This window comes from Enhydra lutris, unplaced genomic scaffold (assembly GCF_002288905.1).
Source record: "Enhydra lutris kenyoni isolate GAN:26980312 unplaced genomic scaffold, ASM228890v2 scaffoldscaffold1, whole genome shotgun sequence".
Lineage (NCBI taxonomy): Eukaryota > Metazoa > Chordata > Mammalia > Carnivora > Mustelidae > Enhydra > Enhydra lutris.
This window is the reverse complement of record NW_019154085.1, coordinates 12,787,234-12,804,664: the sequence shown is the minus strand read 5'-3', so window position 1 is coordinate 12,804,664 and position 17,431 is coordinate 12,787,234. Positions and strand designations below refer to the sequence as shown.

The 17,431-nt window shown below is 42.7% G+C and overlaps 1 protein-coding gene across 1 annotated transcript in view; it reads right to left on the bottom strand.

Annotated features, from left to right (window-relative positions):
- Positions 1-17,431, bottom strand: part of LOC111142784 (aldehyde oxidase 2) — a 77,509-nt gene that overhangs the window by 57,332 nt on the left and 2,746 nt on the right. Inside the window, exons 3-9 of the mRNA XM_022496084.1 lie at positions 15,808-15,904; positions 14,280-14,388; positions 12,795-12,921; positions 11,440-11,501; positions 8,722-8,811; positions 5,994-6,074; positions 4,072-4,216 (exon numbers count right to left, since the gene is read on the bottom strand). Coding sequence (XP_022351792.1) covers positions 4,072-4,216; positions 5,994-6,074; positions 8,722-8,811; positions 11,440-11,501; positions 12,795-12,921; positions 14,280-14,388; positions 15,808-15,904 — 711 coding nt within the window. The remainder of the gene's footprint in view (positions 1-4,071; positions 4,217-5,993; positions 6,075-8,721; positions 8,812-11,439; positions 11,502-12,794; positions 12,922-14,279; positions 14,389-15,807; positions 15,905-17,431) is intronic.

Genomic DNA, 17,431 nt, shown 5'->3' with positions numbered 1-17,431 from the left:
AATTTGAACTGACCAATTACTAGCAATTTGAAGCAGTAATCAAAAAATTTTCAACAAACAAAAGTCCAGGACCAGAGAGCTTCACAGGTGAATTCCACCAAACATTTACTTTTTTTTTTTGAAGCGTTTATTTATTTATTTGGCAGAGAAAGAGAGCGGGAGAGCATAAGCAGGGGGAGCAGCAGAGAGAGAGGAAGAAGCAGGCCCCTGGCTGAGCAGGGAGCTCGAAGTAGAGCTCAATCCAGCACTCTGGGATCATGACCTGAGCCAAAGGCAAACTTTTAACAGACTGATCCACCCAGGAGACCCTATACCAAACATTTAAAGAAGAGATAACACTTATTCTCAAACTATTCTAAAAATAGAAAAGAAAACTTCCAAATTCATTCTGTGAGGCCAGTATCACTCTGCTACCAAAACCAGAGAAAGACATGACTAAAAACGAAAATTACAGGCCAATAGATCTGATGAACATGAATGCAAAAATCCTCAACAAAATTCTAGCAAACTGAATTTGACAGTACATTAAAAAAAATCATTCACCACCGTCAAGCAGGACTTATTCCTGGGATGCAAGAGTGGCTCAATATCCACAAATCAATCAGCTCCATGGATCACATCAGGAAGAGAAAGGATAAAAACCATATGTTCATTGCAATATATGCAGAAAAGACACTTACAAGGTACAACATCCATTCATAATAAAAACCCTCAACAAAGTAGGCTTAGAAGGAACATACCTCAATATAATAAAACCCCACAGCTAACAACATACTGAATGGGGAAAAACAGAGAGCTTTATCCCTAACGTCAGGAATAAGACAAAAGATGTCTAAGGACTAGTACTTAAACATAGTACTATAAGTCCTAGACACAACAATTAGACAACAAATAGAAAAAAGAACCACCCAAATTGGTAAAGAAGTAAAACTTTCACTGTTTGCAGATGTCATGATACTATATATAGAAAATCCTAAAGACTCCTCCAAAAATGACAACAACAATGTAGAACTGATAAATGAATTCAGTAAAATTGCAGGATACAAAATCAATGTATAGAAATCCATTGCACTCCTATACAGTAATAATGAAGCAGCAGAAAGTGAAATTAAAAAAACAATCCCATTTACCATTGTACCAAAAATCAGAAAATATTTAGGAATATACTTAACCAAAGAGATGAAAGACCTGTATTCTGAAAACTTTAAAATACTGTTGAAAGAAATTCAAAATGACACAAAGAAATGGAAAGACATTCCATGCTCATGAGTTGGAAGAACAATATTGTTAAAATGTCTATACTACCCAAAGCAATCTACAGATTTAATGCAATCTTTATCAAAATACCAACAGCATTTTTGTTTTGAAGATTTTATTTATTTATTTGACAAACAGAGATCACAAATAGGCAGAGGAGCAGGAAGAGAGAGAGGAGGAAGCAGGCTGCCTGCTGAGCAGAGAGCGCAATGTGGGGCTCGATCCCAGGACTCTGAGACCATGACCTGAGCCAAAGGCAGAGGCTTAACCCACTGAGCCACCCAGGTGCTCCACCAACAGCATTTTTTAGAGAACTAGAACAAGCCTACAGTTGATATGGAACCACGAGAGACACCTCCCAAAGCAATCTTGAACAAGGGAAAAAACCACAGGTATCACAATTCTAGACTTCAAATTATATTACAAATCTATAGTAATCAAAACAATATGGCATTGGCATAAAAATAGACATATAGATCAATGGAACAGAATGGAAAACCCAGAAATAAACCCACAGTTATTTGGCCAATTAACCTTTGACAAAGCAGGCAAAAATATATAATGGGAGAAAGATGGTTTCTTCAACAAATGGCATTGGGAAAACTAGACAGCAATATGCAAAAGGATGAAACTGGACCACTTTCTTACACCTTACAAAGAAATGAACTAAAAATGGATTAAAAACCTAACTGCGAGGTCTGAAACCATACAAATCCTAGTAGAGAACACAGGCAGTGATTTCTCTGACAGCATCCATAGTAACATCCAAGGCAAGGGAAATAAAAGCAAAAATAAACTATTGGGACTATATCAAAATAAAAAATTTCTGCACAACAAAGGAAACAAGTAACAAAACTAAAAAGGCAACCTACTGAATGGGAGAAGAAATTTATAAATGACATATCAAATGAGGCATTAGTTTTCAAAATGTGTAAAGAACTTACACAACTCAACAACCAAGAACCAAATAATCCAATTAAAAATGGGCAGGAGATTTGAATAGACATTTCTCCAAAAAAGACATACAGATGTCCAACAGACACATGAAAAAGATGCTGAACATCACTCATCATCAGGGAAATGCAAATTAAAACTAGAGTGAGATATCACCTTGTATCCGTCAGAATGGCTAACATAAAAACCACAAGAAACAACAGGTATTGGTGAGGAGGTGGAGAAAAAGGAACCTTTGTGCACTGTTGGTGGGAATGCAAACTGGCACAGCCACTGTGGAAAACAGAATGGAGGTTCTTCAGAAAGTTAAATATTGGACTGCCCTACAATCCAGTAATTGAACTACTGGGTGTTTACCCCCCAAATACAAAAATACTAATTCAAAGGGAGAAATGCCCCTTATTGTTATTGTAGCATTATCTACAATAGCCAAATTATGGGAACAGCCCGGGTGTCCATCAGTAAATGAATGGATAAAGAAGATGTCTTGTATACACACAATGGAATATTACTCAGCCATAAAAAAGAATGAAATTTTGTCATTTGCAATGACATGGATGGAGCTAGAGGGTATGATGCTAAGTGAAATAAGTCAGTCAGAGAAAGACGTATACTATATAATTTCAGTCATATGTGGAATGAGCAAAGGCCAAAAAAAAAAACAAAAGGAGAGAGACAAACTAAGAAACAGATTTTTAACTATAGAGAGCAAACTGATGGTTACCAGAGGGGACGTGGGTGGGCGATGGGTGAACTATGTGGTGGAGATCGAAGACCGCACGCACCACGGTGAGCACTGAGTGACATACAGAACTGCTGAATCGCTACATCGTATCACCTGGAGCTCATATGACACTGCATGTTGACTAGACTGGCATTAAAATTACAAATAATAAAAAAAGAATATTTGTAATCGCCAAAACTTGGAAAGCACTCCATGTCCTTCAACAGTAGAACAGATGAGCAAACTGTACGTGGTCATATAATGGGACCCAGTAGTTATCTGCACCACTGGGAGTGTGTTTCAGGTCAAGGATGTTGGACAAACAAAGCAAATTGAAGAAGGGTAGTACTGTGTCAGTCTATTTCTGCGAAGTTCAAAAATACACTAAAGTAAATGACACGTGGCTTAAAGACTCAAATATATGTGGTAAAATTGTAAAAACAAGAAAGTGACTGACCATCGCCACATTCGGACTAATGACTGCTCTGAGAGGAAGGGAAGGGAAGGGGGTGTGGTTTTGGAGGGCTCAGGGGCTTTCCAAGTTCTTAGTAAAGTTCTCATTCTTAAACCGGGTGTAGGTGATAACTGGGTGTGCACCGTTAACATACATATTTTATAAACTTCTATTATATCTACTCATTATTTAACAAAAACAAAATTAAAAAGATAAGATAAATGAAATGATTAAAAAAAACCCCTCTAATATTTTTTTCTCCACACCTCAGGGGTGTACATGATGTATACTCTCAGGGTATAGGTACATCCAACTTTGGAGACCATTTTATTATATTATAATATGATATTTGTATTGTGCTTTTATATTATTAGAATATATACAATTTATATGTTATTTATATCTAAAATTATAGAAATAATTAGATCATTATATCATATATATCACATATATTCATGACCTGAAATAGCATATTGTGTACTTCTGTATTACATATTACATGATATAATGATCTAATTATTTTTATAATAATTTCTATAATGCACTATTACATTATAATTTTCTTATTATAAAGGATGAGGTTTATCCTTGAAATGTAGTGCTTGTAGACTGAGAGTGAAGTAGGGGAGAGGAGGTTGGGCGTGGCTCTAACGGCGGCACAGGAAGCGCTGTAATCACTCACCCAGGGAGGTGTTGCCTGAGACGACAGGGGCTTCAGGATGTTTGGCTTTCAGCTCCAGGAGATCCTTGAGGGTGCCAGGGGAGATCCAGGTAACCCTCTCTCCACGAAAGGTCAGAGTTTGTTTTTCTGGCTTCTCTGCCATTCTCTAAGTACAAAGGACAAGTGTGTATGCACATGGGCACACCTGCCTTTCAGGTTCCCAGATGGAGGAACGTTCCACTAGAGAGATTGCGGGAGCCCCGGGGTCTCCTTGACCGAAAAGATACTCATTACACTACGCCCATTGAATAATGCCTGTATTTCCACAATTAGATATTCACTTCTTTAACTTAAGACTTGTTAAAATATGTAGCTCTTGGCTGGCCAATGATGATATTGGCTGGCCTCTGTCAGTGACACTTCAGTATGCAGTAGTTGAACACAATTCAGTATCATGGCCTTAAAGATTATAATCACACTAATAGTCCTAAATTAGCATTGTCAGCCTAGAGTTTTCCTCTGAAATCCAAACTCATAGATCTGAATGAGAACTTGGAGTCTCCTCTGAGATGTCTAATATGCATCTCAGATTTTATCCCAAACTGTGCTCCTCACATCCCAACCTTTCCGACACCCCCAAAAAGGATCGCCTAAGGACCAAAAGGTCTTCCTCTTCTTTGTCAGTGGCCATTGTCCTTTCCAGCTGCCCAAAGTCCCAGAGTCAGCCTCAATCTCTCTCTCTCTCCCATACCCCACATCACATCCAGCAGCAAATCTTGTTGGCTCTCCTTCAAAATATTTCCAGAATCCATTCTCTCCTCAGCTACGTGCTGACAGCCTGGTCCGACACCACCATCTCTCGGGATGGCATTAGCGCCCTGACAAGGCTCGCTGTTCCTCCCTGTGCCCCTCAGCAGGCTATTCCCACCCCACCAGCCAGAATGATCCCATCACAACATTAATAGGAACCCACCCCTCCCCTGTCCAACCTCCCTAATCATTTCTCATTTCTCGCAGGGTAAAGTCAGCAGCCCAAGTCCTTGTGGTCTGTTCCCCAGTAGCTTTCCAACCCCATTCACTATGCTCCAGCTGGGCTGCACCCTGCTCTGCCCCTTGGTCAGGACAACGGTTCTCCCACCACTGGCCCCTTTGCACCTGCTCTGTGTACCGCCTGGACTGCTTCCCCCGTACTGTGGAGGCTGCTCCCTTGATTCTGGTAGAACTTTTTTCAAACGTTATTTTCTCGGAGAAATCTTCTCTAGCCCGCATTCTACCCTCCTTCTCAGTTTTTTTTTCTCCTTCTTATCACTTCTCACTGGCTAACACACGTATCTCTTATCTGTTATCTTGCTTATTACCTGTCTCCCCTACCAGATGACAACTCCTTGTGAGTAGGTTTTTGTGTTAGTTTTAGTCCTTGCTCTCTATTTGGTACCTAGAACAGTGACTGGAATGTTGCTGGATGATTGGTATTTGCTGAATGAGCAAATAAACACATCAGAACCCCTTCAGAAATAGGTATTTTATAGAATGGGACCACTGGATGCCAGAGAGGAGAGAGAGATGCTGATAGAGGTAAGGGTAGGGCTAGGGAGGGCCCCGGAAGTGCTCCTTGGGGTCAACCTATTAGCGTTGCTGGAAGACCAGGTTAGAAGCTGAGCAAAGCCGGATGACTAGGACAGTCAATGGGGACACACTGCAGATGACAATGAGGAGAGTAATGACGAAGCCATCCAACAGAGAGCCTCTCTTAAGGGTTCAGGGAGTGTGTCCAGGGCATCAGCCGGGGAGGGCTTCCTGATCTGGGTGGGGACAGGCTTCTTGGTGCGATCAAATATTTCCATAGTTTGACAACTTCACAGGAAGGAAAGGGTGGTTTTATAAAACTGAGTTTATAACCATCGACATTTCAACAAACACATAAAGCACCCAACTTCTCTTACCAAGAGTTCTGGGGGAAATATGAGCTCCTGGGTAGGGTCCAAGGGCTGGAACTCGTCTTCTGCAAATAACTCTGTGCAAATCTTTATAAAGGGCAGAAAATGGCCTTGTTAGCCCAGCTAAACCAGAAACAGCATTATAATTCTTTACATTAATTGGGCAAAATGAACATAGTCATAATTCTTCTACTCTCCTAATATGAGAGTAATCGGAAATAGTTCAAACCAATTGAAAGTTTTTTTTTTAAGATTTTTTAAATTTATTTTATTTGACAGACAGAGATCACAAGTAGACAGAGAGGCAGGCAGAGAGAGAGAGGAGGAAGCAGGCTCCCCGCTGAGCAGAGAGCCCGATGTGGGGCTCGATCCCAGGACCCTGGGACCATGACCTGAGCCGAAGGCAGAGGCTTTAACCCACTGAGCCACCCAGGCACCCCCCAATTGAAAGTTTTAAATAAGAATCTTGTTGTAAGAGAAATACTGATTTGCCCCTGATATGATACTAAGGAAAAGGCCTTTCCCTGAAATAGTTCAGAGTCCCCTGTGAAACACCAAGACAATGTATGAGAAACTACCAGAGGTCAATAAGTTGGGGGACTGGTCTCCACTGTGCCCTAGCCACTGTCCTTTCACCTGTCAAATTAGGACTCAAAATGTTAAAGGCTCTGGGAAGTCCTGAAGTTTGAATAAAAATGACTCTAGACATACATGCCTATGCACAAACCATCCCCACTAACTTTAATAACAATAGCTAACATTTATGGAGTGTTACGTTCCAAGTGCTTTTACATGTATTAATAATTTGTTTAGTCCTCAAAACAATTATAGAACGAATGTAAATTATCATCTCCATTTTTACCAATTGGGAAACTAAAGCATAGTGGAAAGTTACCCAAACTCTAATCTTGTCTGAAAGAGATCTGTTTTAGCTTTGGAAACACTTACTCCCAGAAAACATTCCTGAAAAGGTACAGCAAACTGGGAGAACCATGGGAAGCAGAGCTAGAGGTCTGTGTAGTAGAGAAAAGCATGGGTAGACATCAGACAGAAGGGGAAAATCAAGAGCCTGGCTTTGAACCACCCCATTACCAGGGGCAGATCTGGGTCCATTCTCAGCTCTGCCGTGACTTGGTTCCCTGACCCTCCCAAAGGAAAGATACTTAATCTCTCTAAAGGTAAATGGAAATCATGATATATTTGGAAGGGTAATTTAGGACAGTTAGGTGAAATGGGTTGACATTTTTCCAACACCCTCCCTCTTTTTCTATTTCTCTGGGGTCTTCCCAGGTTCCAGAAAGGAAACTTGCAACTGCTCTTTATAAAGGTTCTTAGTAAGACCCTAGATTAAGGAATTACAGGTCAACATTTTTGCAGTAGCTGGACTTAGAAATGCAGGCGGTACCTGAGGACAATAAGGTGGTACGTCTCTAAAACCTAGGAATAAGATAGTGTATGAGAACAAAAACATAAAAACAAAAAAACAAACAATGAAAAAAACCCCATAATGAATCAGATCTGAGTAATTAAAGTTCTCCTGAACAGGACTAGGTTAGAACAGGTTAGGCCAGGACTTAATAATAGAGATCTTAACATAGCTGTAAGAGAAGGGAGAGTCATGGGGCGGATGCCTGCCATCCACCTGGTCTAACCTGGTGGAAGAAAGGGCTCTTCTGCGGTGTCACCCTTAAGGTTATCCAACTACTCTGCATCCATGTTCACCAAGCAACCTCATTATAATGTGGCTTCCTATGTGTGTTTTCCTATAGGGAAAGAACCTGCAGCTCAGTGACCATTGGATCCACTTTATAATTGTGTTACTGTAAATGAATACTAGGGCATATTCCAGTTTAAATATGTTCTTTCACGTTTGGTTAAAGTGAATCAGGTGGTCCCCAGAGCCCAATCATTGCCCAGATGGACTTCCTGAGGCCACAGAATCGAGGAGCAGACTTTAAAACGTATTACCCCTTCTGAGGCACACTGATCTTCTGTGAAGTGCTCATGGGGGGGTGCAGCTGCCTTCTTTGGCAATAACCCTCTATTTCACTGCACATCTTCTTCAGACCAAAATGAAGTGACAGTGGGAGGCCAAGAATGGGAACAAGGTAGGTGTGCAGGATGGAAATAGGGAAGGGGTGATGGGCTCATTTTCCTCTGAGGGCAGCTCTGTTCTCTCGCATTTTCTTGTCTACAGGAAGGAGACTCTATTTTATCCGTATTCCTTTAAGAACTTGGCAGTGGGTCTTTTTTGGAAACTAGTGTCTCTCAGAGAGCAAAGCCAGAGACTGCAATGTTTCCAGCTAGATTTCCCAGTGGTGATGATTGTGCCCTCTTATGTGACTTCAGACAGGCTCCCTTCCCAAGGTTGCAATGCCCTCTCTCTGCAGAGGAGGGGACATGGTGATAGAGGACAGCTCTGCCTGTGTGGGGGAGACACAAAACCCCTTTCCCACCCAAGGGGGCCATCATAGTTGGGGTAGGTCTTTTCCTCTTGTCTGAGTGGTTTATGTTTCCTTGTTTCATCCTGACAGAGACAGAAGGGGCAATGAGAGCCTGGCTTTGAACCACCCTGTTACCGAGTTCCAGATGAAAAGTGCTTTATCTGCACATGTGCTTAGGAGATTTGAAAGCAATGCAAAGTGTGATCATCAACACTTACAAGCCAAGTTTTAAAACTGGGCCAGCATTAAACAACACTCTCAGGGAGAGAACAAAACAGACAGGGACTTACATCACTTTCCCTGTGGAGTGAGGAAGCATCATTTCCTCCGGGATCCAAGCAGCATTTTCCTGTTCCTTTCTGTCGACAGCCATCTGACTCCTAGGACAGCGAAATGCCTTCAGATGAAAAACTTTTTAATAGGTAAATGGGTGTGTGCCTTGAAAGGCTTGTCAATTGAAATGAGACTTCCAGACTTCTTTTAGTCATTTTTGGTAGTTTCTGTTGGAATAGGACTAATCACAAGATCTCTCTTCTTTTGCTTTATTTAAAAAATAGAATGACTGGGATGCCTGGGTGGCTCAGTCAGTTAAGTGTCTGTGTTTGGCTCAGGTCATGATCCCAGGCTCCTGCTCAGCGGGGAGTCTGCTTTTCCCTCTCCTTCTGTGTGAGTTTGCTCTCTCTCTCTCTCCCCCTCAAATAAATAAATATTAAAAAAGTAAAATGAGGGGCGCCTGGGTGGCTCAGTGGGTTAAGCCTCTGCCTTTGGCTCAGGTCATGGTCTCAGTGTCCTGGATCGAGCCCCACATTGGGCTCTCTGCTCAGCAGGGAGCTTGCTTCCCCCTCTCTCTCTGCCTGCCTCTCTGCCTACTCTCTCTCTCTGTCAAAGAAATAAATAAAATCTTAAACAAAGTAAAATGATAATATAGACTATATGAAGTATATAATATGATGTATAATATATACAAAAATATATAGTGTAGGGGCGCCTGGGTGGCTCAGTGGGTTAAGCCTCTGCCTTCGGCTCAGGTCATAATCTCAGGGTCCTGGGATGGAGCCCCGCATTGGGCTCTCTGCTCAGCGGGGATTCTGCTTCCCCCTCTCTCTCTGCCTGCCTCTCTGCCTACTTGTGATCTCTCTCTCTCTGTCAAATAAATAAATAAAATCTTTAAAAAAATATATATATATGGTGTAATAATAAAGAATGTAAAGAAGCATAAAGGAAACTATCATTACCCTATTCCATTGATAAAATTTTATATATCCTATATTTGCACTATATTTAAGTACAATATTCTTTTTGTCTTTTTATTCATTTATTTGCCTACTATTTTGTTCATTTATATGTTTATTTATTCATTTATATTGTGAATATTTTTCCATATCATTAAAATGTCTTTATTTTTTGAAATTTAAAATTTTTTTAAATTTAAATTCAGTTAGCCAACATATAATACATCTCAAATGGTCTTTAAAATATAATTTGCTGATCATATAATAGTCCATCTTCTGACTATTCTGTGAAATATTCATAACATTTGCTATTGTTATATACTTGGGTTTTTTCCCCTACATTGTATAAATATAAATAACATAATGAACATTTCTATTCATCACATGGGCAGCTTTGTGTACGTCTCTGAATTTTTTCACAGGTGAACTCCTAGTGGTAGAATTAATTGATATGATACCTTTTAGGGCAATGGTGATTTATTCATTCTTTAGCCTATATAAGATCTAGCAATACTAAATGTTATCATTTATATAAGGACCTTTAAGACAAAAGAAAAGAAAACATAAAGAAAGGTGGAGAAAAAAACTTATTTTGAAACTGGGTTTTCTAGACATTTGGGGTCTGCAGGGGACTGACTGGAAATGAATGGACAATCAATGAATTTTACAGCAGGTTTCCATTTACTGGTTTCTTCATTTCCCTTTCCTCCAAATTTACCTCTTGTGTATCCTTCCTTAAATAATTTCTCCTTAGTATCTAGTAAAATACTTTCTTTCAGATACCCAGTTCTCTGCCCAAATGCCTCAGGCTGTCATCTTCCTAACTCTGTCCAAGAAGCAAAACCATCTGGGCCCAGTGACCAGAGCTTCCTCTCTTACTCAGAGCCCTGAGAGTGTCCATGATGGGCCATGAGTCAGCTACAACAGAAACAGTCTGTCTCCTCTTGGCCTAGTAGATGTGAGCCTCGGGTATTCCCACTGGGGGCCCAATTTCTTTCACCCATTAAAGTCCTTGGGGCCAGCTGGAGGCACGTGGGTCTCCAACCATATTTTTGCCTTTATCCCCAGAGTCTGTGCCTGGAAAGGTGGAAAACATCCAGATTCCAGAGGGAGAGAGGGTTCCCTTAATTTCCTTTATTCATATTTGATATGTGCTTCCCTTACACTGGCAATTTATTTATTTATTTATTTATTATTTATTTATTTTTCAAAGATTTTATTTATTTATTTGACAGACAGGGTTCACAAGTAGGCAGAGAGGCAGGCAGAGAGAGAGGGAGGAAGCAGGCTCCCCGCTGAGCAGAGAGCCCGATATGGGGCTCGATTCCAGGACCCTGAGATCATGACCTGAGCCAAAGGCAGAGGCTTTAACAAACTGAGCCACCCAGGCAGCCCTACACTGGCAATTTAATGGGTTTACAAGCTGTTCGTTTTATTTCTCAGCTTATCAACTTTGGCTCCCCCATGTGGCAGCAGAAGTCTGGGACATGTGCCTAGGAGGGCCGGCCTGGATCTGGGGAGAGGGATGCACCTGTTGGTCCACTTCCAGGCTCACCTCTACTACTTGTGGTGGGATGTGGAACATCAGTGGTCGTGTAACGTTCACCCTATCCTCAACAAACAGCTAAAATTCTCATGAGTCGGTTGGAACTAACTCACTTGGTCTCCCTTATTGTCTGTTTCGATAATCTGAACAGTTCAGCCCCCGTATTCCCAGCCTTGGCCCGCGGTCACTGCCGTTCTCGCTCTGTAGGGCATCCCCAGTCACGTACTCACCACACAGAAGGTCCTTCCACCTGCGAGAATGGGCCGATACCCGGTGCAGCGGCAAAGATGACCTTAACAGAGAAGAGGCATGTTTATGAGTAGGTTTTAGTTTTACTAGTTTCTTTTGAAAGTTGAAACAGACTTGGTTGTTGGTTTTGGGGTTTTTATTTTATTTTATTTTTATTTTTTTCGAGAGTGTTTAAATATCTGCCAGACTGTCCAATGCTTTTTTCCTCTTAGAACACGAACGTTCCCACCACATCAATTCCAGTTTTATTCTCTGTCCTAAAGGAGATGGCCATCTATCTGGTGAGCTCACGTGAGTCCACTATTAGTTTGTTCATTCATTCAGCATGTATCTATGTAAGATGAAGGGGATCTGAGAACAAGAAAGTATGGGCCAGATTTAAGGCACTATACGATTTTCTGTAATGGGGTGAGGAGAGAAAAGGAAGCAAGTGCCAGCAACTGGCAGATTACAAGAGTGTGTCTGTGCTCGCCCCTCAGGTCTCAACCTAAGAACTTGTGTATTTAACAGATGACTTGTTTAGGGACCGCTGACACTTGAAAATGGTGTTTATTGATCCTGAAAAAGAGATATGAGTAGATACTCCACTTTAGTAATTTCAACCCATTGCAAAATTTAAAGCATCCTTTCAATATGTGAAGGGCTCTGTTGTGGGTTGAATTGTGTCCTGCCAAAAAGATATGATGAAGTTCTAACACCTGGAACCCATGGATATGACCTTATTTGGAAACAGGAGCTTTGTAGACAGTTAACTTGAGGTCCTACTGGATTAGAGTCCATTCTAATCCTTGTAAGGACTCGGGTCCTTATAAAAAGAAGAGAATTTGGACACAAACACAGTGGGGAGAAGCCCATGAGAAGACAGAGGCAGAGACTGGAGTGAGGCGTCTTTAAGTCCAGGAATGCCAGGATGGCTGCCAAGCACCAGAGGCAAAGAAGAGGCAAGGAAGAATCCTCTTCCAGAGCCTCCAGGGGGAGCACGACCCTGCTGACAGCTTGGTTTCAGACGTGTAGCCTCCAGAGCTGGGAAAGAATAAATTCCTGCTGTTTTAACCGACCCCGTTGGTGGCACTCTGATGTGACAGCGCCAGGGAAGATAGAAGAAGCCAAATCAGTCACTGGAGAGAGAACTGAGGTGTCCAGATGGGCGTGTGGCCTCTCCAGCAAGTGCGCTACTGTTCTTCTCTGCTCCTGGGTGAGCTGTAGCTACTCTAGAAACAACCAGGGGGCCCCTGGTTGGGCACTGGGATGACCTCGTGAGTGGGCCCCAGCAACCTGAAGCACGATTCCCACCAGGCGTCAGGCGGGTGGTGGTCTCCATGCATGTCAGCCCTACCTCCCAGGGCTTCCAGGAGCTGCTCCTCTGAGGGCTGCTGGTGGTTCCTAAGCAGCGTGTACATAGACATCACCATCCCAGGCGTGCAGAAGCCACACTGGGTGCCGTGGCTCTTGGCAATCCTCTCCTAGAAGGACACATGCATGATCACAGGCCTTTCTGCCGTCACCACCCCTCACCAAAGTCCCCATCTGGCACCTCCCTAATCATGGTGGAACCCAGTCCCGGAGCAGTGCCTCCCACCCCTTGCTCGGAGAAGGCCAGCACCCCTTTCCTTGGCTGCTCTAGACGAGGTACCTCAGAAGTCATAGTCTATCATTACAATCATCTCTCAAGCTCAGATGCTTAAATCCTTCTAACTGGGAATTAACGGGGTGCAGCTTCTATTCCCAGAGTGAGTATTCTCCAGAAATCAGTAATAAAGAAAATTATGTGTAAGTTTCAAAAACAATTTTCTTGAATACCTCCATATCTCGTCCAGCCTAATTCTGACCATGGGGCCACCTCTTTTTTGATTAATTTGGAGACTATTTACTGTTGACCTCACTTTACTTTCTTCTTTAAATTCTTTTGTGTTGGCTCCAAGGGAGTTCTACTTTCAAAGATCCTAGATCTTGGTCTGTGTCCCAGATCCTTGCTGTCTGAAGTGCCGTCCATGGACCAGCGGGGTTGGTTCCACCTGGGAGCTTGCAGGACGTGCAGGACCTCAGGCCTCTGCTCAAACCTCCCAACTCAGAATCTGTATTTATAACAAGCTCCCAGATGATTCTTCACGCATTAAAGTTTGGGAAGCCCTGTTCTAAATTTCACAGCTTTATCCTTTCTGATACCCCCAGACATTTCAGTAAATTCTGCTGGGTCCTTGGCCTTTGCTGAGCTTTCCTGGAATCGATTCTCATGTTGTGAAACCCAGAGACCCTGCTGGAAGCACCTGTGGTCCTGGTGGATTGGGACCTACGATTCTCTAGTTCTCTGTCTCCCTTCTTTGTGACAATGACAGAGGAGTAGATGTGTTTTCTGCCAAAGCTTAAAACCAGCCTCTGTGTTCCAGCTTCAAGTTAAGATTTGGAGAAATGATTGTCCTTGTGCTCTGGTATAGTCAGCCTTGGTTCTAATTTTCCTCCCAAGACCTCCTACGCTACAGGGAATAAGTCTGGGTTTTATCTTGTTCACCTCTGACATTTTATTCTATGGAGAAGAGCCTGTGCACAGTATTTACTCCAGCTTATAGTCACACAGGCTCCAGTCGATGTTTTGATAATCCTGCTTATCATTCAGGTGGAAAAAAGTAGGAAAAAAGATAATCATCTAATAAAATGTGGATGGATTTCCAGCTTTCTTAAATCACTTGGGTGTTATCATCTCGATCAATACGCATCCAAAGCTTCTACTTACCTGAGTACAACCTAGAAGCTCCAAGCAGCGCAGTCAATACAGTGTTGGTTAAAAGAAAAAGTTAAGAAGAAAATGACAATGTGCTCTTACCTGCACAGGGTGAAGCCTGGTGTTGATGCTTCCAACACCTTCCACGGTGGTGACAGCAGCCCCATACAGAGAGCAGATGGGCACCAGGCACGCAGTGATGGAGAAGTGTCTTCATAGGAGGAACACAAGGAAAATCAAGGGAAGTAACACAGTTCTGCCTCTTGGGAATCTGGGAATGAAGAAGGGCAGCAGAAAACCCCCCAAGCCTATCATTCAGCCTGGGGGATGGGGAACTGACAGGGTGACAGGGAAGGAAAATTTAGAGTCCTCTCTGCTGACTCTGTACTCTCTGTAAGAACTGAGGATCCTTCGAGGGAACCCGGGCATTCTGAACCTCAGAAGAACTTTCTAAGCCTGTACAGACCCACGAGTCTGGACTCAGCGGGAATGGACTCGTGTTGCCAGGAGTATGATTGGATATGGACTAGTATTCGTTAGGATGCTGACCCCGTAACGGGTAAAAGGCACACTTATGGCTTTTATGTCTACATCTGAGAATTTTTTTGCTGTTAATTTTAAACACTCTTGATAAGGTCATTCAACAGTGAAATGACATGTGTTCTGAGGCCATTTCTTGATTTCTTGAGGCAGTAGATTTGAGAGTAGCCCAAGTCCTGGAATCTGACCCTTAGTGAAAGGATGCAATCGTGGCCCAGGTCCCTGCTCAGCAAGGCTGTTCCAGCCCAGCAGTAGAAAAGATGTTAACTTCAGAGCCAGAAAATATGGGTTCAAGTCCTTGTTCTAGAACCTTCTCTGACCTTGAACAAGTCACTTTATCTCTTTAAGCCTCAGTTTCCTCATTTGTAAAATGAATGTTTTCTTAACCTGGGACACATAGATGTGTCGGTTTGGCTAGCAAACCCTGAGGTGGTGGATGAAAAGATCACTGCAGATACCTTAGTAGGAGAAAGGAGAAGGCAAGGTGGGGGACGGGGGGAACAAGATGCTTTAGTGGCGAAAGGTCCCAAGCCAAATTCTGCCCCCACCTTTATTGTTTAAGTTTATTTATTAAACTTTAATCATCAGGGCAATAGCATAGGGAGTAGAGTGTGAGGAGGACAAGCCGTGCTCGTGATGAGTGTGCAGACAGGGAGTAAGTGACCTCCAAAGACGAATGTTTCTCCGAAGTCAAGCATTTACTCCCTGGATGAGTACATTGAGCTGCAATCAGGATCCAGCTGTTTTCAGCCCAGAAACCTTAAAGGGGGCCCAGTTTTCTGGACATCCCTTCTTTGCTTTTCAACTGGTCTCACCAGGGAGGCATGTGTTTATTAAATCTTATGAATTCCCACATAGATGGGCCTTAGGAGGTCTATAATCTCCCTGAAACTATGTATAACACAGGATTCGTTTATGTACTTTCCGAGTAGAGAGCTCATAGCTTTTATCTGATTTTCAGAGGGGTTAAAGGTCTAGAGAGGTTAGAGTCACATGATCTTAGAGACAGTTTGCTCTCATATGAGAATATAAGCCTGTCCAAGAAACCAAGCCCCCCTGGCCTCTGGCCTCTAGCCTCTGGGTCGGATACCTGATCTTCGCAGACAGTGGGTCGCGCTTAGACACCATAACGGTGCAGGCCCCGCAGCCTCCTCTTCCGCAGGCGTATTTGGTTCCTATGAGGCGTACTAGAGGGGCTGGTCAAGGAAAGGTTGTCATGGCACGCGTTACCCCCTATGGCTGCCTCCCTAGGGTGTGGCTAGTGAGGAAGGGGAAATGTAGGTCTGAGAAGTCATTTCCTCGCCAGGTCTCAGTAAAGGCCACTCTAGATCCTATAAGTTGTGCGATACCGAACCCACTAACTTTTCCTGTTTTCTCACTTGCTAACAGAAAGGTAATACCTACTTTATCTTCACAGGCTTATCGTGAGCATCTTACAGGATAGTGGCTGTGAAAACACTTTGAAAAGTCCTATTTCATTATAGGTATTCCGGGTTCCAATTTTGTAACTGGGAGAGAAGAGCATTTTTTTTTTAAAGATTTTATTTATTTATTTGACAGACAGAGATCACAAGTAGGCAGAGATCAGGCTGAGAGAGGAGGAAGCAGGCTCCCTGCAGAGCAGAGAGCCCAATGCGGGGCTCGATCCCAGGACCCTGAGACCATGACCTGAGCCGAAGGCAGAGGCTTAACCCACTGAGCCACCCAGGTGCCCCGAGAAGAGCATTTTTAGCAGTTCAGTGTATTTTAGTTTTGTCCATTTGTATTGTGTTTGTTTTGTTTTTTAATTATTTTATTTTTCCTTTTTAACTTTTTAAGTTTAAATTCAATTAATTAACATTAATATAGGATTAGTTTCAGAGGTAGAGCTGTGATTCATCAGTCTTATATGATACTCATTGCTCATGATTACGTCACGAGTCCTCCTTAATGTCCGTCACCCAGTTAGCCCATGCCCTCACCTGCTCTCCTCCAAGCAAACCTGTTTGTTTCCTATGATTAAGAGTCTTGTGGTTTGAAAACAAGTGAGTGAGCTTTGGCAAAAACTCTCATCCTTACTTTCAAATCCCACCTAAAGTGTCCCTCTGCTCTTGCTTGGTCGGAGCCCGAGCCCAAATCCAGGCTCAGACTCCATCCCCCTCTCTTTACTCCTCCTTCCTACGTGTGGTCCATTTCCACCCCGTTTAGTTTTCGAGATTGGATGTAATTCATTAGACTCATTCAGAAGATTTCAGAATCACGGTTTGTTTGTTTTTTAAGCCATAGGGCTTATTCATATAAATTAAGTTATAACATCAGATGCTTATCAGAGAGGCATGTAAATGAGCGGAGTGGGCTGTGTGGAACCGGAGAGCCTGTGACCCACTCTAGGTAGGGCGCTAGGGACAGTCCCTTCTCCACTCAGCAAAATGGCCGCCACGCAGCAAAGACTATTCTCTTGTTTCTCATGAGAAGCTGAAAAATCTTGATTTTATAAAATATGAGACTTCCTAATTTTCAAACATTGATAACTAACTAAATACCATGTGGACTTTTAAGCAAAACCTGCCCACAGGTGGACTCCATCCATTTATAATTTCTGCCATTTCTTTATTTACCTTTCATTTTCTCGGAGAGATACATTAGACTTACCACTTCAAACGTGTGGCACGGGGTTCCTGGGTGGCTCCGTGGGTTAAAGCCTCTGCCTTTGGCTCAGGTCATGATCCCAGGGT